Here is a 27,577-nt window from a genome sequence, read left to right as displayed (position 1 = left end):
ATTTCTTTCCCATGATGCTTTGCAAAAAGTGAAACCACTTCCGAACTCACTTCCGCGTTGGGCAGGTGAGACCGTGCCAGGCCAAGGCGTGCCAAGGTGATCCGGAGGGTCGCATGAAGGACACTTCACTGTCCTTACGAAGGCATTTGTAGAAGAATGTGCCTTATTTAGGCTTCCAGTCGCAGCTGCTGAACGATAGCTATGGCGGAGAATGCTGAAATGGACGAAAGTGTGGTGTGGACCAGAGACTGCCTCCGGAGACACCGGGTCAGGTTGCTGGACAACATGAACGACGTGACCGTGCGACAGGTTCTGGATCGACTCATTGAGCGGATGTCTGACGAAGAACGGGAGAGAATCCTTTGTGATGGTCAAGTTGGCGTCACAACTAACGTAAGTCCTCCCCTATATATACCGAGGTATGGGGTCAAGTCACGGTTTGAACGGCTGGACAGTTCGGCCCGGGTCGTCGAGCCGATCATGACGATATGGTACCCCCAGGACGACTCGGGTTTAATATGGTTGGGGGTTAAAGAATTGGGTTAGAAATAGGGTTAGGGTTAAAGTTAGGCGTACTCTTATGGTTGGGGGTAAGAATTAGGTTAGAAATAAGGGTTAGGGTTAAAGTTAGGTGTCCTCTTGACGGCGAAACGTCTATAGTAAACAGTCACATAAGGCGGGGTCGGAAGCGTGCGTCCCCCAGTGAATGACTTGGGGTTGAATTGGGTGCCGAAACGTCCGATACTCCCCTGCCAATCCCATGTCTGACCCCTAGGATGCCTCTTTATTGCATTGCGTACGTTTAGGGTACATGTACACGTAATTGTGACTAAATGCTAACGATTAGGAGGTGTTTGCGATCTCGGAATACCTAAAAGACAACAAAGGGGTGTCCAAAGGGAGACCTTCGGGATACTGGCAAGAGTCAGGAAAACTATAACAGCAGTAACATAAAGGTACAGAGTCCAATTTACGACTACCTGAACAAAATGGTAATGGATATCAGTATTCGCCATGTATGTAAGATGTTTTTGAAGGCTTTGTGTAATATGGAAGACTAGACTGGCCGTCATTTGCTTTAAGAGCAAATTCAGGATGTTTCGCCCATACTGCTCATGCAAGAAGTGGGTTGTCCCAAAATAAGTCCTGGGCAAATCCAAGTTTCTGCATAATTTATGCAAATGAGGTCCTTATGAGCAAAAGTTATGTCCAGGTGCTTTCACCTTTCCTACATGTACCTACATGTTGAAGATGACATCTGCAGCTTTTACAGTAAGGGGAATACAACATCATGCATAAATTATGCAAGTGAGGTCCTCATAAGCATATGTCATGGCCAGGCGTGTGCACCTTTCCTAAAGCTACCTACATCTCAAATATGACATCTGCAGCTTGTACGGTAAGGGAAATAGAAGTTTCTGCATAAATTATGCAAATGAGGTCCTCATTAGCATAATTCATGGCCAGGTGTGATCACCTTTGCTAACGGTACGTACATGTCAAATCTGACATGTGCAGCTTTTCCGGTAAGGGAATTACAAGTATACGCATAAACCATGCAAATGAGGTCCTCATTAGCATGATTTATGGCCAGGTGTGTTCGCCTGTCCTAAAGGTACCTACATCTCAAAGATGACATCCGCAGCTTTTATGGTAAGGGACATACAACTTCATGCATCGATTATGCAAATTAGGTCCTCATTAGCATAATTTATGGCCAGGTGTGTTCGCCTTTCCTAAAGGTACCTACATCTCAAAGATGACATCCGCAGCATTTACGGTAAGGGACATACAACGTTATGCATACATTATGCGAATTAGGTCCTCATTAGCATAAGTAATTGTCAGGTGTAGTCACCTTTCCTATGGGTACCTACATCTCAAATATAACATCCGTACCATGTAACATAAGGTACATATAACTTTCTGTAATACCATTAGTAGAGGTACCCCCTGACATCTGCTTGGTTTTAACTCCCAGACAGGGGAAGGCTTATGTTACAGTATGACCTAGTTCTTGCTGGCCCCCTACAGAAAATAACCAAAAATTGCATTAAAAGCTTGCAAAATAAATCATTTTGAAGTAGTGTATGCCAGAAAAAATAATGGGGTCCTTTGGGTAAATATCCAATGCACAACTAAACCAAATTTCAGGTCCTCAGGTTTCAACACCACGGCACTGGAGGCCATCATGTGCGACTTTTGTCTGAAAATGACAAAAAACCTCCATAAAATCATTTTAAAAACTTATATCAAAAAAATTTAAAAAGGGTCTAGGGGTATACACGTACTCTACCTGCATACCAAATTTCAGCTAATTTGGTCGACGGACAACCGAGAAGAAGCGATTTGAAGATTTGACAGGAGAAGAAGAAGGAGAAGGAGAAGAAGAAGGAGAAGAAACCTGACAAAAACAATATGTTTCGTTGGCGAAACATAAATATAGCATTACAAATTAGTAAAGAAATGTGTGAAGCCATTATCAGATCATTATCAGGCACCCGGCACAATGTGTCCTCACGGTAGCTACAGCGCATCTGGTCTAAATAAAATCGAAATGAGATTGTCATGAGCTCAAAGTTTGTTGAAAGGGTTCCTATATCATCAAACGTACTGAATACCTAGAAATACGCATGCAGCACTCGAAATTTCAAAGTGGCGGATTTATGTTACTCGGCGGATGAATGTTAATGGAGGTTATATTGTTAAATGTATTTTTACATCTATACTTATATCATACTTCCAGGACAGGATACGGAACCTTTTAGACACCCTCCCCACCAAAGGACAGCGCACCATCGACGCCTTCAAGCGCGCGCTCTGGGACTGCGAGTGTCGATTCCTCGTCAACGAGATAGACCAGATAGAAAGGCAGAGAGCAAATTAGACACCACAGAATCATCATATAGTGATTATGGAACACTTAAAGTGCACCTCTCTATCCCGATTCGATGGGAATACGTGAAAGCTGTTGTAACATCAGACTAGGATGAAGCAACTATATATATATATAGAGAGAGAGTATGTGGCCTATTTACTCAAGGTCACGCCTAGCTGCGTCCGCATGCAATGCATCTCTTGACTCAGCCCTTGGGACATCCCTTTGTTTAGCTGTCTTAATGACCCTGTTTTCGCTGAATTACGTTTTAGTTAATTCCTTTATTTTTATACTTGTAATTACGTAATGTAGTACGTTTTTTAAATAATTTTTTTGAATGTGATAATGTGTTCCGATATGTATAGTTGTAAACAGACCAAGTGAAAGGCTGCAACAAGGCTGTTTTAGATAAATAAACAAACAAATAAATGTACTTTAACGACCATAAGCATCTGTAGCCTAAAGAGCTCACCGAGGCTATGAAGACGACAGCTTCTTACTTTAATAGTAATAAGCAAGTAAAATTGTATGGACAGATGACTGTTGTTTACCAATGGGTGGCCCATGCTATTGATACATGTTGGCGTAAGTAGATGATCTGAAAAATGTCATCAAAGATAGACAAAAAATCAAGTACACGTTTTTACTAATTCATAGTAAATGGTCGTGAGAGGGCCGGTTGCTCCAATGCACTTTTATTGGACGGAGCTTTTAAACCTGTATGAAATGTTCTTACCAATATGTGTAATACTGGGTATCTACGATTTGATAACGGTTTCATGGAAATTAAATGAACAATGTAACAAATAGCTCAAATACATACAGTATGTTGTGTTCTTGTTCTCTAATGTATAAGTCAAGTGCAAATACAAATAATAAGAAAAAGGATTTCAAATCTTATCTTCATGTTCTGAATGCCATGCCAGATGTAATAAAGTGAAAGACTGAAGCATTTTAATGCAGAGTAGCCCTTCAAATACATCTAAATTAGACACATTGGCCTTCAAGGTCGTGGCTAATGGTATGGCAAAGGCTCAGCGACCTTTGGACACCAAAAATAAACGAAAGAGACAAGAAATGATATTAAGAAAAACACAGGTATGATATAGAATTCTGGTGTATTTGGAGTAACAAAAGAAAACATTACAAAAGTCCCTGTGCTACAATATGGTACTTTCTTACTTTTGATCCACTTCTATATAAAGGGCCTTTGGAAGTAGAACACAGCTAACAAGGCTGGACTCCAGGCTAACTTTTACACCTCTTGCCTGTTAGATATGGGGACATCTGACAGTAAAATAACATCAAGTACAAAATCTCTATAAGTCTGCCTCTCTCTCAAGACTATACAACAACACATCTTCACATCAGCATGTTGAAATACAAATATGCTCTTAAAATATCATGAAAAATTTTCCACAAAGCAACAAAAATAAGCACCATGTATATCATCTTTCAAAACACCTCCTGAGACATACACAATTGATTACCAATCATAATTAATACCATATTGCTTTATTAGATAGAATACATGATCTTTAGTATATTTATCTAATATACTCTTGTGCTCTAGAATTCTCTACTATTTCTTCTTAATATCATTGTCTGTATAGTATTTGTAGCATACATACTACATACATTGTAGTGTCTGTGCCTATAGGAAAAGCAACTTGAGGCATTATAATGTGCATAAAATATGTTACTAGGCAACTTCAATAGGCTTGATCTTTGCAACTGTCTGTAAATGTCCATTTATCCCAGGACTTAGTAAACAGGCAGTCAGAAAATATCATGACCTCAACCTCAGCAACATTAGTTTAGTGGAGAGCAACAGTGGGCTTACAGCTGCATAAGTCTAGTTCTCAGATCAACTTTATAAGGAAACTGCAACAGTTCTCAGTGAATATCTTGGTTTTCACCCTACAGCATGTTATAGTAGCTATAGGCACTACTTGTCAGTCAGCATGGTCAAGAATTGTTACTGCTAATATCACACACATTAAGTGCTGTGTGCGGGTTTGGTAATCGTTTCGTAAAATAAGCTCCAAATTGGCGTTGGCTAAAGCTATCAACAAATAAAGTTAATCTTGAATAAGCAACGAATTTCTTGTGGCATACTGGTCGTGGCCACTGTTGAACTACAAAGCAATTACTATTATAGGAATTCAAAACCAAATGTAAAACCCTAACAATCTTCAGCATAAGTTTGACACATGTCAGAGTTTCTCCAATACAAATATTGCATAAAACTGCCAGCATTTTCTTCATATTCTACTCTTGAGCTATAATGTTCCCAAATTTAAAATCTCCCAAATGTTACTTACACTTAGCTAAATCTAAGAATCCTTTCTTTTGTGGCTAAAGTCTAGTCTTCACTGTATTACAAAACTACAAAGAATATCCTCCATTGGCATAGATGTAGGTTCATGAGTAGTCAGTCAGGTTTTGTAAAGCTATATAAGAGTATATCACAGCCATATAGAGATTGGTGTCACGGTACTGTTTCTGAGTACAACGTTTTCCCAAACATAATCATTTTGTTGATCTTACTGAATAAAACACTATCGATATCAAAAATTTAATTTTATTTGCTGGTCAAACCGTCACCAGGAAAGGCTTTTATTAGTTCACCAGTCTAAATGCCATCTTGCTTAGTTTTTCACTGTTCCGACATATAGTTCCTTCTTAATAAACTTTCTCTATATATCTCTATATATCAACACATAAAGCAGATGCCAGAAGGGTCACAATTGGAAAAAGGGGCCCCGCAGGGTACTTTACGGGCTGTTTTTTTACACTTTCGGCCATTACCTCAATGTGAGATACCCTGTGACTACTGGGCTATTTTGGGCATGGCTTGGAATTAAAATCAACCCAGGACCCGGCTATGTCAGCTAACCTTGAAAACACCAAAAGTTCACCTGCGGTATCCGGCAGTCCAGGGGGACGAATTTGTGGTTTAAGAGCCTGACTGGGGCTACATCCCTTATGGGCACCGGTATAAATGTTCAAGCATATCCAGGATGGTATACAGGATATTAGGATGTACTTTACAACCCCCCTCCCCAAAGAGAAGACCTGGGCTAGTGCGCTTTCAGTCTCTTCTTCAGGATGGGGTTTTCTGCGGACTTCAGGGGTTTGAGTTGAAAGGTCGTGTCTGGTGTCCTCATGACAGTCAGCTGCTGGGCGTGAGCGTTCATCACCTCATTCAAAGCATCCTGGGATATGGAAGAAAAGAATCATGGGATGTGGGACGAAGGAATCATGGGATACAAACACATCGGATCACGGAACAAATGGTAAAGGACTTTTGTTTGCTATACATTCAAAACATAATAAAAGAGATTATTTGAGACCTCAAATTTGTTGTCAGGTTTAGTGGAGACAGTAAATCATGATGAGTTAAAATGTAGATGCACAAACATCTTGAATCTTGCACAATACATGTAGGCACCCTCATCACTTACCAAAATTAATCACATGTCTTGTGCAAATAATGGTGTTATCAACTATACCTGTTGTCTGATATCTCTTTTTCAACAACATTGTCAGTATATAAGATTTGGGACATAGCATGAATGTTCATCTGTGTATCCAACATCCATGAAAAGTTTAATGATTCTTAGTTAATACGATTTGAAACAGTCTTATAAATCTATAGTCTTACAACTAGGGCATGGATGACATATTGACCATTGTCAAAATATGTCATCCATACCCTAGTTGTACGTAAGTTATAGGCTTGAAGTCTGACTGTCTGACCTTAGTAACTCCCCAGCAAAAAAACAACAAAACTGAATTACATTGACATCTTTTGACCAAGGAGGTTAAAGATATGACTATAACCTCCTTGTTTAATGACCAAACTAACCTTGTCTTGCATGATGGCAGGAGACAGCAATGCTAGTTCAGGGGCCTCCTCACCCAGGAGCCAGGTATGATGAATAAACTGCTGTACTGTCATCCTTTTCACAGGGTCCACTTCCAGTAACCTGTGATATGTACGATAGACATCATCTACTGAGCAATCAATCCAACATCCTGTGCCAATTGATTGTGGTACACTTTCAGCTGTAGACAACTCTGGACATGTATTTTTACCTTCATGATATACCAAATATATAGAGGTACTCAGTATTAATAGTTATGGGCCTAGTTTGTTGACACACACAAGAAAAATACTCAGATGATACAATTTTTTGTTTGAGGGTACAAACTTTTCTCAACTTCTAATGCATTTCGCATTCAAATGTATGCTTTCTCGGGTGGGTATGACATAAATAAGATACAACACAGAGTATTCCGCATCACCATCGGTCCCCGCCCTCCTGGAAGTTGGATCTCCCTCCTGCTGACCCACAGTTGGGCTGGTACCAAGGGTGATGCAGAATACACCGTGTTGTTTTCTATATGCATGACTTCAGCACCTCTGTATGACATTCTTGGCCACGCCCGACACCACGCCCCACTCGTTCTCGGGAAAGCGATACTCTCCCGCCATGATCTTCCGCTTCATGTTGGGGGTCAGCTGTTTGCTGGGGGTCTCGGGGAAGAACGGGGGGTAGCCACACAGCATGATGTAGATAATCACACCAACCGACCACATGTCGCAACTCTGGAAACAATCATCATTGTTAAGGATAATCTTTTAAAACATTTCAGAACTTAAAAACACAAGTCAGCATCAAATATCTTGAGTGAATGAATGACCAATCACATTGTAAATGAATGCAACATGCAATAAAGCCCCTCTTTACAAATATTTGAAAAGGGTTTAAAGACATACACATAGATTCAAGTTAATAAGCTCTCTTGAAAGATTTGTACATTAACTGTATCACTTACCTTGTCATAAGTGTAGGGTGTTGCTGGTGGTGTCTTTAACCCTGATCTTTCCAGTCTCTGTTGTTTCTGGGCTTCTAAAACCTGGGAATGCAGAGAATCAATCAATAATTCAATCAATCATTCAATTGATCAACCAACCAATCAATAAACTTATTGGTTAACCATGACAGATAAATGTATACTGCACATCATCTTTGAAAATGAAAGTACATGTATCTACTTTGACAGCATTAAGTGTTGAATTGTCCCCTTCCATTCTTAGTACATGTACCTGAGGTGCAACATAGTACGGTGTGAACTGCGGGGTCACCAGTCCTATATCCTCCTTAGCAAACCCAAAGTCTGCCAGCTTGATGGTGACATTCTGAAGATCCTGAAATAAAAATGAGACATGACAATGAAATATAGATAAGTAGTAATCTTCCAAGGAAGCACTATCTCAATTTCAGGGAGAGGATACAGTGTTATGTCTTGTCATTCAAACTGGAATAGCAGAAACATTGAAAGAACTCAAACCGCCATAAACTGTGGCACTAGTTTTCCAGAATTCCTTCCCACCATTTGCCATCTAGCCCAGTGAATCATTTATTACTACCCAATCTCTTAGCCCCTCTTTTCAACTTCTGTAGAGACATAGACTTAACTCACCTCCGATTTTTCCTTGAGTAACAAGTTTTCTGGTTTCAGATCTCTGTGGGCAATGTTCAGGGAATGACAGTGGAACACAGCTGAGACAATCTGAAATAAATAAAAAAGGATTGTACTCGTAATGCACTGCACTAGCTGAAAAATGTTGATACAAGATAATGAGAGGTTTATCAATGAGTTGGTGCTAAAATGCTAAAATTGTTATTTACATGTACATGCTCATGCCCGAAGGCTATAGATTATTAATATAATTACAAGGGTACACACATACAACAAAACAAAAGAATTTAAAACATGTCTTAGATCTATCCAAAAATAAAACCTCCTTGGATCTATCTGGCATTTTTACATACATTACTGGGGGGGGGGGGGGGCTTGGGAAGTTGTGACTTTGATTTTAGAAGTACAAAACTGTATGTACATCCATGTACAGGTTTGATGACAGAAAAAACGACACAAGGTGAGTTCACCTGTTTAGTGATGGCTGCTGCCTTCTTCTCTGTGAAGTGCCTCTCTCTGATGATCTGATCAAACAGCTCGCCCCCATTCATCAGCTCCATGACAACCAGCAGGCGACTCCTAGCAACAGCCTCCCGTGGGAACTGCACGCTGTTGCAGTAGACATCATAGATCTGGACGATGTTAGGGTGGGGGCAGCAGCGCTGGTGTAACATCACCTGTGACAGCAAGAAAGATTTGGTCATTTACAAGTTAGTTCGTTACAGCAATGATCTATCTAAAGCCCCGGTTACACATACATTTTGTACATTTAGCCGAACTTGGCCTCCCAACCTTCCCCAAACCATGGTTGGAAGTGGTTTGAGATAGGTTGGCTGTGGATGGCTGTTTTTTGGCGTGGTTAAATAGTATTTTGCTGAGCCAGCCAAATGTTTTGAAATTTTCAAAACATTCGGCTGTGGACCAGACAGGAGGTCTTGGAAAGTTGGCTGGTGGTTGGGAGTAAGTCAGTAGTTGTCAGGGTGTGTTTGGGAGTCATATTTGACTCTTAAAATAAAACAGATGGCTAATGGTTGGGAGCAATGTTTGTCTATGTGTAACCACTGACTTATGCTGTTACAGGTCATATCAATAAAAAAAAATTCTAAAATGTATGCTTTAGATTGAAAAACACACTACTCTGCCAAGGCATTAATTGGAACAATTTACTTGAAAAAAAACTCTCATATGTATACTGAACAGCAAGATTGAAAACTAAAGCAATCAACATTATGTAGTACCACACATTCAAAGTAGCTACTATGAAACTAAAAATATTCCTAACCACAATATCTTCGGAAAGTCATGCATTTAATTTGTTATAACTTAATATGAGTTATACAGGAAGCCAAAACGTCTATTGATAAAAACTTTGCCATGAAACTGTGACATATCCTCTAAGGACTCACGACAGTCCATGTGCACCTACCTCAGTCCTGGCCTTTTTACTATCCAGGAGACATTTCAGGGCATATTTCTCCCCTGTGTTCCTCTTTGTACACAACCTGTGGGACAGTCAAAACATGTGTCATGGGAGAATCCCCACGTATCATGTACACACCAACAGTTAGATTATACATACAGCCTTCACAAAGTATCATACACAGTACAGGTAACTACATAATCAGGGTTTGAAATACTGGGTGAAGGTGCACTTTTGTGCACCCAAAATAGGAGCAGTGCACCTACATGTAATGTTTATCTGTATGTGCACCAGTGCACCTAGATATTTATGTAGGCTATAGGGTAAACAATACTATAATTGTACATTTACTATAATTGTATACGTAATACAAATAAAGAGAATAATTTTGAAATCAATCTAATATTCATGCTTTGTGTTATGCACCCAAAAATCTTTCTGCGCACCTATATTTTTAGGCTACTAATAGGTGCAGAAGTGCACCTGTTACCAAAATGAATTTTGAGCCCTGAATCAATAAGAGTATTGATACATGTTGCACTCTACATGACCAGGAAATACAAGTTGAATGAACAATGCTTCAAGCTAACCTGGTCAACAGCATATAGCATTGAATTCCTGCATTTAACATGTTCAGAGCAGTGAAACATACTGTCACCTAGCCTGGTAATAGTAGCCCTTCTCCAAAGTCCTGATAACCATTCTCCAAAGGCCTACGAAGTACATTTGTACTACTAAGAGCCTTTTTCTGACAGCCTATCTTTCCAGCCACCCTTTCTAATGTATTGCAAGTGTAAAAAAGATGATGATGTTGAATAGTTAAGTCTCTTTCAGCCCACCTCACAGGCCCACTGACTCCTGTACCCAGACTTTTGCGCCAGCAGACCTCATAATCCTCTACAATAGATGATGACTGTAAATAGAAAGAAGTATGTCTAGCAAATGTCAATACAATATAGTGCCTATCATTTTAACATACTGGTAAAAAATCATGAGATTACTAGGGTCATTGGAAATATTGTTCCTTTTTTGAGACCTCATTAATCAACCTTCTTTTTAGGATGTTTAAAAACTTCTCAGATCAGAAACTACAAAATTTTGATGAAGTCATAGCTGGTCCAGACAGGCACCTGTTTACTTATTAGCAAGTTAAAGTACACAGCAAAGATGGGTCCAATAAGGCTTTCTACTAGACGTTTCCCTGTCATGCACTTTTCCCGTCAAGACATTTCCCCATCGATGTGGACATTTCCCCATCAAGTGTGTATTTCTCTCGTTCTAAAATGGTACTAGAGGTCTTAATTGAGGTTAATGTCAGCACTCAATGCCTGTTGTCACCAAGCGATATGTTAATGTCATGACCTCATGCCACGGACAAAGCGCTAGATCACAGTGTTTTGCCTGGAACGCCAATGACTCTGAGGCTGTAATTTGATTATGATTGATTGGTTTCTGGCAAGTCTGTCCTATTATATATTCCTGATTGGATTACTGTCACCACTTCTGAAACTGTAGCTGATTGGCTCCCTTAAAAACACTGCCTGTCAACATTGAAGCAACACATAATTGTTTATATTAATAATTTGATCATTATAGATATGTTAGTCTGGATATACTAGTCTATATATCTTGATACTTTGACACTACATAAGAGCAAAACGGCTATCCATTTTTTATGGTACCGGTAAGTCATTTTGATTTTTTCATCAAATTATGGACGAGATGACCAAGATGGCCTACATGTAAAAGGGGCGTTGCCAACATACAACAACACATGGATATTCATGAACAGGAAGCAGTTGTGGATTTGCAGATCGTGCACGTTAATTTAGATGTAGAACAGATAAGGTTTCGAGGTAAAATCATGTGGCCTTACATGGCGGGCCAACTTCTCGGTCATCTGATACCACACCTCAGCTACAACCAGCCGGTCTCAACCGGTACTAGTACACACCTCAGCTTAATGTGACTCAGAAAACGGAACAACATTCCAGATGCAAATAAATTTTAAGTTTCGTGAATAATTTGAGGAAACAAAAATGGATCACTCTGAAAAAAAGAGACTGAAATGTCCTGCAGGGTGAAAATAAGGGGTTATTGACCTGAATATTAGCGTGGCTACTAGCGGTGACGGCCGAACCCAAATGACTCATACACTGAAGACTGGATCAGGTTTCTATAGCTCAACCGACCGGCCGGTATACTAGTACATGATCTAGTACAGCGCAGTGGCCCAATTTTGTTCACCATTAGAAGCCGAACTAACCCTGAACTAGCTCGACAGCTATCGCTTCTACTTCGGAAGACCCACCACAATGTTATATCTAAATGGCAGCGAAATTTGAACGTTCAAACAGTCATAACAACCAGTATTTTCCTTACCTTGATGACCATGTTTGTCTGGACACTTTCATCCATTCTGGGGAAATGGTAGGTCATAGGTTATCAGACGACTATACTAAACAAACATTGTAGGTTTGTTTTTAAAAACATTTACAAATAATAAACTTCATATATCAAGTATACTTATTAATATGGTATAGATAAAGAAAAATAATTATGTGTAGTAAAGAAGTTATTATGGTTTGGGGTCAAAATCCTTTACAATTTAAGAAAAATAGATAACCTATATCGTAGTTCCCCTGTCTGGCAAATGGAATGTTCCGCAACAATAAGCAATGCGCGAGGTGATGTTGTGGTGAGAAGCAGCTTTAGAGGTGAGGTTGTTAATCGGTTTTCTCGGCTTACCATAGCCATATTTATCGACCAAACTGTATGACTGAAACAAAAGGAGCCTTGCAGCTTTGGAATGTGTATCTAAAACCTTCCGGGCGACTGTGGTAGCGGTATAGATAGGTTTTTTCTAGCGGGATAAAGGAATGATGTAGATAGATGACGTCTGTTCAAACATGGCTTCACGGGGGAAGAAACGCCGCACTTGGCTGAACACAACAATATTTAAGACAGGCTCTAGGGCTGAGTTGAACCCACAGCCGTATCTGTGATGCCTAGGATTTTACGAGCAGAAGAAATGGGGTTCCAATGAAGCATTTGTTGGCGAGAGAAGAAGTAAAGAATTTTGCCAAGTCAGCATGTTAGTTCTGGCTGGCTTTGTTGTTGTATGACGTCATGTATTCCTCCATGCAGGTATCCTAAGAGAAAGACCCTCAACCAAATTATATGCTGTGCCTGTGTCTTAAACTGCTTTACATCTGTGATTTCTTTAAATGCTAAGGTTGTAAATTTCGGTAGCCATTTGCCCTCAAATTAAATTTAATCAAATTATCTGGAACTCAAATAAAAAAATCAAATGTGCCCTTTTCCCTCATAGTATTTAACAGTTACATTAATGACCTAAAGTCCTAAAGTCTTAAATCTTCAACAGTGGTCATTTCATAAGTATAGCAAAGGACAGCACATATCATAACCGTTAGATCTCCATCAAGCATATAAAGGACAGAATTGTGTAGATTATATTTTGATAGTTTCAAAATTGGTATAACCATGGAGGTTATAACCTCCTTGGTATAACTTAAGCACTGATGTGACATGATATTGTATCATCATGGGAAGTCTGCTTTGTATCATTCAATGATATTACTGCATGTACCATGGCTGTGAAATGCTACAGATGTACTGAATTCAGTCTCTACATCACTCAATCCCCCATGGACTGCTTGGCCTCTTGTAAAGCTCCCTCAGCTATTAAGTCAGCACTGTAATCATCATGGCTTGGTGCATGAGCTGTGATAGATTTGTGTAGGAACGGTCCTGGGTGATTGAAGATGTGCAGTGTATTATAGGCTGGCAACCTCTACATCTATATAGGACAAGAAGGTTTATAACTTAACGTATAGGCTGCCGCTGAAGGTCATATCACTCCAGATATTATGATGTATAGTGTCTCTTTAACCCTGCTAGCTCACTTTGTATTGGTTAGGCCTGAAAAGGCCTGAAAAGGGTACAATATATAGTTGGCACCATAAGATTTTAGTCAAACATTATAAAATTACTTTGTCCATTATTTAACAGGCAAGTTGTATCAAATATATATTGTACTATTGAAAAGCTTGTGTCTGATGCTAAAGGAAAAAAATGCGTACATTAGTTAACTCAAGTTTCTGAAGTTTATCTGTCACGGTTGTATGTACGTTTTCTGTATCTAACTCCCTTCTTTTGTTGCAAATGTTTAATCTAAAACAGTGTATGTTATATAACATAATTCCACCAGGGTACAAAATTCCGCCACCCTGAAAAGATGTCTCTCTGAAAAGATATGTCTAAACAGATCTCCAACCCAATGTGCCCAGTTTAATGCACTGCTGTTCAAATGTGTCTATATCAGTCTATGGTGCATACCGCCAGGCATGGTGGGTGCTGCACTAAAAAATCTCTCAAACCCACTGGATTCATTCACCAGGTGGATTCATTTTTATGGAGGTTACAGGCAGAAGCCACTTCCCCCATGGCCATTTTACTGCTAACATTGGCTGACATGTACATTTGATCATGACCTTTGTTTAATACAGAAGAATGATCTGAGCGTGTAAGGAGGAATAACATGGACCCACAGCAGTGGTGCATGCTGGGAGGTTCGGCGGCAGCCGTGATAGCCGGGGTGTACGTACTCTGGGGACCTGAAAACAAGGGCAGGAGACGCAAGAGAGGTAAGGTCTGAGTAGGTGAAAATGCAGTCCTAATGTCGCAAAATACAGCAATTGATATTTTCTACTATACTTCTAGGGCTATATGCTAAATGTAAAATAACTTTCTAACATATTCTAGTGCTAAAATAAGTACACAGTGATGAGAGGAAAAAAGCTCAGTTTGAATTGTTCTTGTATATAAGGACAATAAACTATCCTTGCATTATCATTTTGTCAAGAGCTTCCTAACATTGCTGCTATTCATTTTGTGACAGGAAAGCATATATAGGATAGGCACACATTAAGCTTCTAAAATGAATTGAAAGTTATGTTTTCTGACCCTGTTTGAGCAGACCTGCCTCCCGGACTACTGAACCTGGGGAACACCTGCTTCATGAATGTGGTGCTGCAGGTGAGTGAAGACATACACCTTTGATATGCATTTAAGAATACGTCTTAGATAGCACACCTTTCTCTGTGAGTGTGACAAGTATGATACTAATGACGGTGACCTTACAATGTGTTACTGTGTAGTAGTAGCACACCCTGACCAAGCCTGTGTACCAGACCACCGCACTGCACTACAGTTGATAATCCTTTGGCCGGGGAAGCAAACTGCCCTGCCACCACAGTTAGTACACAGTCCCTAATTATCTCTTGCAAGATAGATATTAGACTTTTAGAGATTGGCTGCCAAGAGAGACAGGGACTGCCAACTATATCCCCTACTAGGTCTTCCCCAGCTAAAAGGGGTTATCGTCTGGCATCACGCGGAAGGACTCAGGTATCCAGGCTACCCTGCCAACCACCAGCCAACCCATTCCAGACCTCCCATTCACATTTTCAAATCATTTGGCTGGCACAGCTGGAAGCCAGCCAACCGCGCCAAACATCAGCTAACCTAGCTTCCGAATCACTGCCAACCATGGTTGGGGGAAGGTCAGGAGGCCATGTTCAGCTACATGTATGACTGTAACCAGGGCTTGAGTGAATCGGTTTTGGGATGGAATATGCTGCAGAGTGATCTGATAAGTTACTAGAATACCTGTAAATAGTGAAGAAAGTGAAATGCATTCCAAAAGCTCATCAAATATAGGTGGCATTTCCAACGTATAAATCAACAGTTGTTGTCTGAATGTAACACTAACAGTAGTATGTTGTACCCCTCTCTCTCCCCCTAGAGCCTGGCTGCCTGCCCCTCCTTTGTCCAGTGGCTGGGAGACTTTATCGACGCTCACATCAGTGATGAGAACTACACCTCTTACCTGGCATATACAATGGTCAGGGTCATGAAAGGTCAGTCACCTTTAACCCTATTCAAACACAAACATAATTTGTACTTTATACAAACACACACACACACACACACACACACACAAACACACACACACACACACATACAAACACACACACATACACACACCACAATGAATTAAATCTGCTTTCATACAAATACTTTTTGCCTAATATACACAACCAGCAATGTGCTGATGAATTATAGGTTAAAAAGAGCACAGCGGCTGAGGTTAGTGATCACATACACACACACACAAACAAACAAAAGCGATCCAAGAAATTTTCTATGCACACTGTATTCAGTCTTTTTAAAGACTAGAAAAAACTTTAAAAAGTTAGTTAACTTTCCCAACGTACATGCTAATCTACCCCCCTTAGCATGGCCTTGATGTTATTATGAACAGAGGGAGCAGGGGGCAGCAGTGCACAGAATAGACTAAAATATGCCATATGTTTGTTGTTACTTGAATATCTTTTTATGGGAAATTTATGTATTTTGTTTTGTGTATGGACAGTGTTGACCAACCAAGCCATAGTCCCCGACCCGTTCAGCCCAGTAGAGGTTCTGGAGGCCCTGAGGGCTAGGAGATGGGTCATCTCATCAGAGGAACAGGTACGGTTTGTCTAGAAATTCCCCTCATTCGGTAACCCAATGCAATGTCAGTGTTCTCACCAGCATAGTCTGTGTTTCAACCAGCTGTGTTTCAACCAGCTGTGTTTCAACCAGCTGTGTTTCAACCAGCTGTGTTTCAACCAGGCTATAGGGGTGGTTCTTTCCGAGGAGAACCTTGTGACCCTTCATAAATATTATAAAAAGTTCATATTTGTCTCTATAGAATGCGGCTGTGACAAAGGAAAACTGAGCAAAATTCATTCCTCAAAATACAGAAAATAGTGTCTTATTGAGTTATGATTTTTAACATTTTCTGGAGGTAGATGCCGGACATCCTACTGTGGTCCTACTTAATGTCGTTGGAACTCTGCACGTGACTTGCTCTGTGCAAACGTATTGAAACGTATTACAGAAATTGATGATAAAAGTTAATGTTGATGATGACGAACATGATGGAAGGGCAGGAGTTAAAGTCAGGTGAAAATCTGACATTGTGAAATGAAAGCTGAGTCAGTTGTTTTTCCCCCTTGCAGGATGCTCATGAGTTATTCCAGGTGCTCACATCAACACTGGATGAAGAAAAGGTAAGAATATACATGGTCATGCCTTTTTGTTAATACACGCTGTTGTTGACTTTCCACAAATCTTTTGATTGCCAGAAGGTCGCCAAACTTCAAAATTGCCAGCTAGCTGAGCATGTATTTCACCTAAAAATCAATGTCACATTGGGCAGGGCTCGGTGCCCGGTGAACTTCAGATGAACTCTAAATTTTGTGCAATGATCGAGAGGACGCCAGCTGTCTTCAGAACTTGTGGCAAAAATATCCTTCAGAGCATTGGGCAATCTACTTTCCTGCAGTGTGATCCTGGCTTTATTAGTCTTACTCCACTTTCCCAACTGACAAGCCAATCTGCATCCCTTAGTATTACAAATGCAAGCATTGATGTAATTATGGACATAGGGAACAGGGGGCAGCAGTGCACAGAATGACCGGAGAGGTGCCATATGTACATGTATACAAAGTTCCTATTAGTATCTTTTCAAAGTTTTACATTTGGACTTGGTTGGCTGTACATTATTGTATTGTATTGTATTGTATTATAATATTATATTGAGGGCACTTTATCGCATTAACCTCCATCAAGAATAATCGGGTTACATAAATATGCCACTTGGATAAGGTGTATTTGTAATGAGAGATCTCTAGTGCAGCTCCCCCAGGTATGCACAGTTTATAGATACAGGAGTGCACTTGTGTGCATTAATGTTGCATCAAAGACATCTTTAGACACATTTTTTCAGGACGGTAAATATGATTGTGACCTTGCAGAATTATGTAAGCAGATGTTTCATATGAAAGGTCAAGACGTCTTGATATCTACTTCTAATAATTGAAGAAGATGAGAGTTATTTTTGTCTCCTAACACAGACAGCTCCTCCCTCCGTGGTGTCCCTGTTCAACATTGGACTGCTGCAGGTAGGAAGATAACCTTTAAGTGTTTGTTAGCGAGTTTTACATAATCTTATTGGCCCAAATCGTTGATGTCAGAAAGATTGTATGAGGATGCAACATACAGTACTTGTATTCCCATATATATCTGCATTCAGTGTTCTCACTAGCATAGTCTGAGCATAGCCCCCTTTGCTGTGATTTGGACCCCCTATGCTACCTGCCTATGCTGCGTTTCAACCGGTATATTAAAGGGTGCTTTTTCCAGGGCGAACCTTGTGACCCTTCATAAATTTTGATATTTGGCTTTAGAATGAGGCTGTGACAAAGGGAAAAATTTACTCACTTAAGATGTATCCCTCAAAACGCAGGAAATAGTGTCTTGCTGGGCTAGGAATTAAGAGAATATCCGGGGGAAGATGCCAAACTCCCTACTGTGGTCATGTCTTTGGCACAAATTCTGTTGAAATCTATGTACTGTATGTATGAGTTGAGTGAGATTTTTGTGCACTACCACTCACTATGTGGTGTTGAATGGCCTTGAGTGGCCTACAGGTAGAATTGTCAAGTGGTTAGGGTAGCGGACATGATATTGAGAGGTCACAGGTTTGATTCCCGCTGTTCCTGACTAGACGTTGTATCCTTAGAACTGGTGCAACTTGAAAGACTAATGGGCAACCTAACTTTTCACATAGGTTTCACACTAGGCAACTTTACTTTAAAAAGTATTTTGAGGTATTTCTTGACCAAAGGCAAGTAACACATTTTTATTATTTGCAGCTGGAGGAGAAATTCTGTGCAGGAGGAGGGAAAAGGGACCCTGCTGTCAACAGGGCAAATGGTAAACATTTATAAAACAGATCATTTATTTTACCATCATTCTCTTGGCTTACAAAAAGTATTGATTTTGTTAGAGTACTATATTTGCGCATGGCAACATTGTTGCACAACAGAAGCTGGGGTGTTATCATAGTTAGTTTACCAGGGCTTCTATACTCGCCCTCCCAACTAGAGGGGAGAGTATAGTGTAATCAATAACAGCAATAAAGGACGGAGACCCATGAGCAGCCATTACAACTCGAGACTGAAAATCTGGACTGGACATACCGGGTAAGCAAGTTAGTAAGCTATAACAGTCAACGGTAGCTATCATAATCAAGATATCAACCATTATATTTCTGCAGGCTTCCTGCCCCCTCTGACCTACTCTGGACAGGACCATCCCTTCAAGGGTCTGCTGGCCAGTCAGCTGAGATGTAAACAGTGCTGGCACAAGGTAGGGCTCTCTCTCATACATGGATGTCAGATCTGTGTCTGAACTTCTTACCACAGCTTGTGGTGGAAGATAAAACTGTTAATGAGTTTAAGACTAGATTGGACAATCATTGGGAAAATAAATGGTAACCTCCATGAAAATCCGCAAAGGTTTGATTCGATCAGTAAATTTGAATTCACAGGTTCTGGAATTGATGAAATTTCAACAACAGGCACAAAAAAATGCAAATTAATAAATGGAAATTCGTGAAAATTGAGGTGAATTCATGTGTGTACATGTAAGCTTGCAGGTGTACTTACATGATTCAAACTTCATTTCATGTTCTTTTCCCTTCAGTGTCCAGTGAAGTATGATCACTTTGACAGCCTGTCACTCAGTCTCCCTGCTGATGAACTGGTATGTAAAGTATATCACGTCAATACTTGTGAAACGCTGGGCTCTGTTACACGGGTTGGGGTCCGGGGGATGTCGTGGGGACGTGTTCTATTCTTTACAGATTTTTGCGCAAAATCCCCGCTATGACCAAACCAGTTTGTGTGATTCAAATTTACATAATGTCATGGTATACCAATACTGGAGATGTTGTATAGTTTCCCTTTTGGCATAAATCTTGGAGTGTCCCTGCTTGGCAGTTCAGCTGAGTCCTTGGTTAAACCTCTGTCATGCATAGACGATCATGGTCTCTCTTGGTTAGCGAGGTTACCTACTAGGCTTTGTCCTGAGCCAGTCAACTATGAATTTTGAAGAGTCAAAGTCGGGAAAGTCATATTCTGCCTGGTTGTGATCAGATGAGTGAACTGGAGCTAGAATAGGATTGACTCCAGGCTACTCCCAACCCAGCGCCCACCTTGGTTGGGGAGTGGTTAGGAGCAAACTCATGCACATTGGAAGGCCCTGAATGTGTGACTTGGCTTTACTTCAAACCTTACAGTTTAGTGTTAATTTTTGCTTTATACCCTCTACAGGGCCCCCACACCCTGGAAGGTCTCCTCCAGCAGTTTGTGATGTCAGAGACGGTGCAGAACGTGGAGTGTGAAAACTGCCAGAAGGTAACCATGGTGACCATTTTGAATTTGCAGCACATGGTTTTAAGTAGCTTAAGGCAACAACATGTGGCAGAAATATCACAGATTTTGAATTGTCAGATTCCCCTAACCACTGGTGCATGTAAAGGTACAACTAGTACAACTTGCTGTATTGATATATGAATTGATAATATATATGTACATTTGTATGTTGATTTACAATCCCACTTTTAAATTACCCTGCTGTAACTTACCTGACTTCATATTACATAATAGCTTAATGGCCCAACAATTGTCTGGAAATATTTACAACCATTCTTACAACTACCCCACAAAGGACTATAAAGTACTCTGGGCAGTCTTTGGCAGGATTCATAACATCTAGGCACTTTCCCATGTACTTACACACACAGACAGGCAGTTCACATTGTAGTTGTTAGGATTTGACACTGTAGGCTTAATGATAAGAGTGAGTTTTCATCCCTGTGTAACGTGTGTCTGCAGGCCTCCTGTCCATGGGAGGAAGAAGGAGCCACAGCCAGGACTGCTTTCATCAAGCAGCTCACACTGGGGAAGGTGAGCTCTGCTAACATTTAGGATACAATCTGCATTGTATTAATCATACCTGTGTGCTTTTACTTGTCACGAAGATATGTGAAAATGCAATTTTTTTGGGTTTAGGTTAAGTGTAGAGTACTTTTTCTTCCATGTTTTGTACTTGTAAATCCATGTATTTGTAAATCAGAGAATAACTGGTACTCCCTTGTCACTGTCCTTGGTGCTGAATGCTATTCATACTGACATTGTTGTCCTTGTCCTTGGTGCTGACAGATATTCACTCTGACACTGTTGTGCCTGTCCTTGGTGGTGACTGATATTCACTCTGACACTGTTGTGCCTGTCCTTGGTGGTGACTAATATTCACTCCGACCCTGTTCAGGCCTCGAAATTAACTTTTTCCCCTACTGTCCCAACATTGTCCCGAAAGTGGATTTCAACTGTCCCGAAAGTGTCCCGAAGTGTCCCAACCAAGACCAAAGATGTGAACTTAATGGGGGGTCCGGATTCGGTTCCAGAAGTTCATGTTCAGGTTCGGACCTATACTCAAGTCTTGACCTGAACCCAAGCCATGACATATGTTAGAAAAGCAGACATATTGCATAAGATTTGAAAAATACTACTAGTATAATACATGCAAAATTATATACAGTCAGTAGTAAACACAAGTTTTAACGACGTTTACAACCTGAAATAATGTTAACAACCTGAAATAATGGATTTTGATAGGTGATAAAAGATAAAAGCATTATTCTGCAGAGTTTAAGGACTTCATTGATGTGGTGGTTCTTGGAGTGGTAGAACAAATCCTAAAAAATGTTTGATTTCCATTCTGCCATTTTCTTCATAAAAGCCTCCTTGTTCACTGTCACATTGCTGTTAGCCTCCAATCTAATTGATATGGCACCAATTATAATGTGCATCAATACCACCAAAATCAATATAAATTTCCCTTTTTTTTCCATCTTTGGAAACTGTTATTTTTACCTGAACAACTTTCAGACAATGAGAGATTTTCGATAAATTTGCAGACAGGGATTTAGCATGTGGCCAAACCAAATCTTGCAGGGCCAACCTTAATCAAGTTAATGAGGTGTGACCATCCCTTTGCTGACCCCCTGTCAGTGGAGCTGACAAAAGTGATATGTACACCAGTCTACAGTTTCTCAAGGGAGATTTCCAGACTGTGTGTGCAACCAAATCAGGTGCATGCAGGAGCCCTGATTGTCCCAAATGTGTCCCAAATTGATTTGTGAGTTGTCCCGGGTCAAATTTTGGTGGCCCCGGGACATCGGGACATAGTTAACTTCGAGCCCTGCTGTTGTCCATGTCCTTGGTGCTGCCTAATATTCACTCTGACACCATTGTCCATGTCCTTGGTGCTGAATAACATTCCCATTCTGCTGTTGTCCATGTCCTTGGTGCTGAATGACATTCCTATTGACACTGTTGTCCTTGTTCTTGGTGCTGACTGATATACAATCTGACACTGTTGTCCCTGTCCTTGGTGCTGACTGATATTGACTCTGACCACATTGTCACTGTCATTGGTGCTGAATGATATTCACACCAACAATGTTAATCCTGTCCTTGGTGCTGACTGATATTCACTCTGACACCATTGTCCCAGTTCCTGATAGTAAGATAAGTCTCCTTGGATTCTTCTCTCAACCTTGCTTATGCTTTTTCAACCGCTTACTGTGAACCCCCTGACAATAATTTACCTCTTCAAGAATCCTCAGAATACCCCCATTTTACCCTAATATTCTCTAAAATTCCACACTGTGGAAAGGGGGAAAATCCATGACATACCCCAGCTCCGTTGCTCCACTCCCTTGCACCCCCATACAATTTTTTTTCTAGAAAAAACCCTGATATGCATCTCCTTCTCTTCCAGTTGCCTCAGTGCATGTGTGTCCACATCCAGAGAACCGTGTGGTTGGACAATGGAAGCCCCACCAAGAGGAAGGACCAGGTGTTGTTCCCGGAGTACCTGGACATGGCAGCCTTCAGATACAAAGCTGGGCTGCTTGGGGGGAAAGCAGGGGGGGTCAGGAACGGGAGAGTGCCAAATGGGATCCTGCATCGTGGGGAGTCCATGCCACAGAGGTAAACATACATGAACCTGGTTTGTGTGAGGAATTCAGCATTTGAATTTCACTCATACTACAGTATAGATATGGTTGTAACATTATATTGTTTTTCATGTTGCCTTTGTGACATGAGTGTTTTTTTTCCCATTGGATTGTGTTAGAAAAGCAGTTTGTAATCCCGTGGTTTGAAAATGATTGGCTGAATCACATTTAAACTGATTCACACTGTTGTCTCTGTTCGCTGTGCTAAATGACATTCCCACAGACACTGTTGTACCTGTCCTTGGTGCTGAATAGCATTTACAATAACACTGCTGTCCTTGGTACTGAATGACCTTCACACTCATACTGTTGTCCCTAGTCTAAAAGATATTCACACTGACTTTGTTTTTCTTGTCCTTGGTGCTGAATGACATTCATATTGATATGCCATGCCTGTCCTTGGTTCAGAATGACCTCCACACTGACACTGTCGTCTCCAATGTTTAATGCTTTTAGTGAAAGTTGTTTTTAATGTCCACTACTGGCCCTGGTGCTGAATGACTTTCGTAATGATGTTACCATCACAGGTTCGGACTTCTAAGTCCAGACCTGAACCTGAATCTCTGAACCTGAATCCTGACCTGAACACAAGTTTAGGTTCATGTAACTACTATTCAGTACTGACCACAAATATAACATTCTATTTCCTTCTGTTCCTCTCCCCCCAGCCCTGTGAGCAGCTGCCTGAGTTCCCCCGTGTTCCCCTCCACCCCCCTGTTCTCCCCGTCCCGCCTGTCCTGTTACCCCAGCATGGCCATGATCAGTCCCTTCAGCCCAGCAAAGGAGTCTGTCTTCAAAAGCACTCCTTTCAGGTGAGTCAAAGTCTAAAAAATCTTAAAACTAAGCTCATCTTTTACTGTAAATGCCTTTAAGTTAGCAGGGATTTAATTTAATGGTAGAGAGAAATTAAATTGGAATGGTCAGGATGGTTTTAAGATTGTGGTTGAAACAAGGGAACAAGCATTTTCACACTCACATGAAGTTTGTGGTGACGAGGTTTCCGCAAAAGCCGTTGAGGATTCATAAAAGCACTTCTTGTCCAATGCTTGTTAAATATTTATGTGTCTGAATAAAATGAAAATAATGTCCTGTTTATTTCTGCAGAAAGCCTGTCCACACCTCTGTGTACAGACTAGTGGCGGTGATCGTGCACCTGGGCGAGGTGTTCTCCGGGCACTTTGTGTGCTACAGACGCGCTCCGGAGGGCGAGCATGGGGTTTTCAGTGAGAAGTGGATCAAGACATCGGACATGATGGTGAGGAGAGTGCTGCTACAGGAAGTGCTGGGTGCAGAGGTATGTACAAAGGGTGCCCACTTTATATGCATTTTCAGAAACGCGTCCAAGTGTTTTAAAAAATGCCTTGTCGAAAACATGTTCAGAGACGAGTTTTTGAACAGCCTGTACGTGTATACATTCCTCGGCTACATAAGGCTAGTTCAGTGTCAGTTGATCCCGCCAGACTAGGTGAAACAGACCGTTCGGTGTAATATGACCAGCTGCTGCCGCACTGCGTGCCTGCAAAGCTGGTGTGTTACGCCTAATGGCAGGCCTACCGGCTATATAGATTCAGATTCCCCCTCTTAGGTCAACTTCCTTTACTCTCTCTGTCTAAACATAGTAATGATGGAATGTTGACAGAAATACAGGAGCTGACTATTCAATTCTTTTACAGGTGTACCTGCTCTTCTATGAGAAAGTGCGAACGGTGTCTGCGAGGTAGTTACAAGGGACCGGCGGTATCAGCATTACCCTTGGCTATATTTAGATTACGAAAGTGAAATTGCACAGGGTAAGACAACTTTGATGATACAAACATGAACAGGGTAGGTTTCAAAATGTCATTGCAATAGATTTGTGCACGAAATACAAGTGAAGTTGTTGGAGAAGTAATGTACAATATTATGTTGGGCATTTTGAAGATTATAATGTCAGTATGAGAGTGAAAATCGCAAATATATATATGATGAGTATTTCACTCGTGTATGAAAAAGAAAAGTACACCATTTGCATGCTTCATTTGTTGATTTGAAATGGGCAACACTTAGGCCAAGTTTAGAAGCATACTGTATACAGAATAATGTCTGTGTTGCTTTGTTTTCTTTCCTGCAAAAGAATCTGCAGTCTGCATGTTGCCTATTTATTGCTGAAGGGGGCACAGTGCAATGAAGAACTTATGTTAAGGTATTGTTGCAGCATATTTCAGCTTATTAGAGAAAGACACAGAAGTCTAGAGTTGAAAATATGTTGTCCGCTTAATAGTGGTAAGATTAAGATGAGTAGAGTCCCAAGTGTTATTGCAGGGTAGCTAATCAATTGAGAATGTGTTTTCGTTTTGATTATTCGGCAAAAAAAATGTTTGTTTTTGGTCTGGAAGTCATCATGACAGTACATGCAAGAATTCGAAGAACATTCTATTTGGGAAGAGTTAAGTATACACATGTTCTGGATAACAGTAAATCTTAAGAATTTTCTGTATGTATGTATGTTTGCATTACAAGTATATCGACTTATGTATGCATTCCATACTGTCTGTGGATTATGAATATATTGTGTAGTTATGGATACAGCTATCGGACATATCAGATAGTGTCAGTATTATTGCATCATGACATATCATGGTTTTGTGGAACATTTGTGCTATCTGTGCCAAACTGTGCTGTCCATCTGAGGACTGAATCTCTGTTTTCGTTAGGTCATATTGATTTGATTATATGGATGACAATCGTGTACACATCAAGTTTTCGGCCATACTGTTAATCGTACAAGGAAAGTAACAATCTATTATTTGGTATACCGTACTCTGTGTGTTAAGTTTTGTTCATCCTTCCTGACCATGTAGATTTCATAATTTTTTTTTTGCCAAACTTTTTTTTGTGTGCACAGGCTGGCATCAGTTTTGGGGTCCCCAGAGGATGTCATCCATATAACCGAACCAACATAACCTTAAGTGTGGTTGCTGCAAAAAAGCTATCACTTTCCATAGTGGCTGTGATGTCTTAACATTGTGTTTGAACCAAGTGACATTTCGTTGTACAAATTGTGAGTTTTGTAACAAATAAAGCTTTACAATGAAGTTTGAAATTATAAATGAAGAGATACAATAAAGAGGGAACAGCCATACAATAGTTGTATCTCATTTTTTTTTGTAAATCAACATAGACATCACCTTACAGGAGTAGGGCGAATAAGAAGCATTGGACAGTGCTAGTGTTACCAAAATGAAAACTGACCTACAGTGGATGCCATTCGAAGTCAGAAGAAAAATGTCCAGATTATGGATGATGTACAAAATGACCTATAGTATTAGCTGTTAAAGGTACCGAATGCTTAGTATCTAGAGCCAGCAAAACAAGAAAAAATCATGCCTTCATCAAGTACCAGAGTTATCAACCCTATTTGAGGTTTTCACAAATCCGTTTTTAATATAATTGTCGTAGACTGGAACACGTTGCCACCAAGCACTGTAGGAGCATCCTCACTAGCTATAGTACTATGAGTCACTGGACAGCTTTTAACAACGCTACTGCCTTTCTGCCGATTTGTGCGTTCTATGGTCAAGGGCAACAGACTCAACTTTAAATCTGGTCAAGACAAAATAATAAATACTGCGCTGTGTCATCCAAACATTAGTCTCCAACCAGACCCAATAGATTGCAAAGACCGTATCCAACTGGAAGAAGGAGCTTGTAATGCAATCTTGGGTTGCAAAACGTACTTCCTCTGCCAGTTTGATACGGTCTTTATGCAACCTATAGATCTGCTTGGAGATTACCAAACATCACGTGAACACATCCTGGTGGCGTCAACTGAGACGAGTAGACCTTTCAACTCCAAAGTCATCAAGCGAAAAGAGCCGTAGACGAAATATCGCTATTTACGTTGGTTCTACCCTGACATCGCTTTAGGTTTTACAGACCTACAAAACTTAGAATTAAAAACTTTAGATTTTTAATTTCTCATAACTTTCGATCGACCCTAGTCAACAGTTTGGTTTTTCCTAATATTGAGACAATTAACTAATTGTTAAAAACGTTTCCCTTTTTTTGTAAAAACAATGCCTGTTACAACCTGCAGTGTTGCGCATGGTTGATCGTAAAAAGTTCTACGTCAGTAAAAGCCAACAATTCTTCAGCAGAAAGCTTAAATCTGCACCTGGACAAACCTGTAAAAGCGACAAGGGTTGACAGACGTCCTGGTCGAAACCAAATCGGAACTGTGTAGGGGGTGTATTGTTGTGTAGCAAAATGCCATAACATGTCCGATGAAAATTGAAATGAAAAGTGAAACAAACGATAAATTGAGTATTAGTATATGAGTGGCACGTTAACGATAGAATGTGATGAAATTTTTTATTTCTTAAAGAATATGGTACTTTTGTTTTCATCCACCCCTCCCTATGATGTGAATGGATTACTCTAAACAGACGTAACTTGGCCCTGCTTTTGTCTAGCAGCGCACAAGAGCAGAAGTTCACATTCGCGTTAAAAGCCCCAGATGTAAACAAACCGACAGAAGTTGGCCGCCGCTCGTCAAGTGTGTTCTTATAACATGTCATCACCTCACAGACAGAGGCTGGCCTGTGTAATATCATCCGTGACGATGCCGCACTCGGCTGTACTTGACTAGCCTCCACCGGCCTTCCAACGGAGGCATGGATCATAGAATTCCAGAATCCATTGGCCAGGAGATTCAGTCCGCGGGAAGGTTAACATTTCCCTCTCCTCCGGCCGATGAAACCCTTAGTAGCCTATGGTGGTCAAAATTCCCTGGCAAATATTCTCTCTA

The 27,577-nt window shown here is 40.5% G+C and overlaps 3 protein-coding genes across 3 annotated transcripts; 2 read left to right on the top strand and 1 right to left on the bottom strand.

Annotated features, from left to right (window-relative positions):
* On the top strand, window positions 1-3,702 carry LOC136427978 (uncharacterized). The gene is made up of 2 exons (XM_066417216.1): window positions 1-393; window positions 2,747-3,702. The coding sequence occupies exons 1-2, from the start codon at window positions 202-204 to the stop codon at window positions 2,885-2,887; spliced, it is 333 nt and encodes a 110-aa protein (XP_066273313.1). The 5' UTR covers window positions 1-201; the 3' UTR covers window positions 2,888-3,702.
* Window positions 3,703-3,977: 275 nt separating this feature from the next.
* LOC136427977 (MAP kinase-activated protein kinase 5-like) lies at window positions 3,978-12,228 on the bottom strand. Its single transcript, XM_066417215.1, has 10 exons — window positions 12,174-12,228; window positions 10,631-10,704; window positions 9,798-9,873; window positions 8,842-9,048; window positions 8,372-8,461; window positions 7,995-8,096; window positions 7,724-7,804; window positions 7,306-7,493; window positions 6,750-6,870; window positions 3,978-6,096 (listed from the first exon to the last, which is right to left on the bottom strand). The coding sequence occupies exons 1-10, from the start codon at window positions 12,207-12,209 to the stop codon at window positions 5,962-5,964; spliced, it is 1,110 nt and encodes a 369-aa protein (XP_066273312.1). The 5' UTR covers window positions 12,210-12,228; the 3' UTR covers window positions 3,978-5,961.
* A 214-nt stretch (window positions 12,229-12,442) lies between these two features.
* Window positions 12,443-25,915, top strand: LOC136427976 (ubiquitin carboxyl-terminal hydrolase 30-like). The gene is made up of 16 exons (XM_066417214.1): window positions 12,443-12,508; window positions 14,321-14,458; window positions 14,791-14,849; window positions 15,619-15,733; window positions 16,249-16,346; window positions 16,880-16,930; window positions 17,777-17,824; window positions 18,578-18,638; window positions 18,982-19,073; window positions 19,410-19,469; window positions 20,039-20,122; window positions 20,603-20,674; window positions 22,554-22,765; window positions 23,460-23,603; window positions 23,896-24,085; window positions 24,465-25,915. Exons 2-16 carry the CDS (start codon window positions 14,353-14,355, stop codon window positions 24,510-24,512), a joined length of 1,440 nt encoding a protein of 479 aa, XP_066273311.1. The 5' UTR covers window positions 12,443-12,508; window positions 14,321-14,352; the 3' UTR covers window positions 24,513-25,915.
* Window positions 25,916-27,577: the final 1,662 nt, after the last annotated feature.

Source organism: Branchiostoma lanceolatum, chromosome 2 (genome assembly GCF_035083965.1).
Source record: "Branchiostoma lanceolatum isolate klBraLanc5 chromosome 2, klBraLanc5.hap2, whole genome shotgun sequence".
In the NCBI taxonomy this organism is placed as follows: Eukaryota; Metazoa; Chordata; class Leptocardii; order Amphioxiformes; family Branchiostomatidae; genus Branchiostoma; species Branchiostoma lanceolatum.
This window is presented reverse-complemented; position numbering and strand designations above follow the sequence as displayed.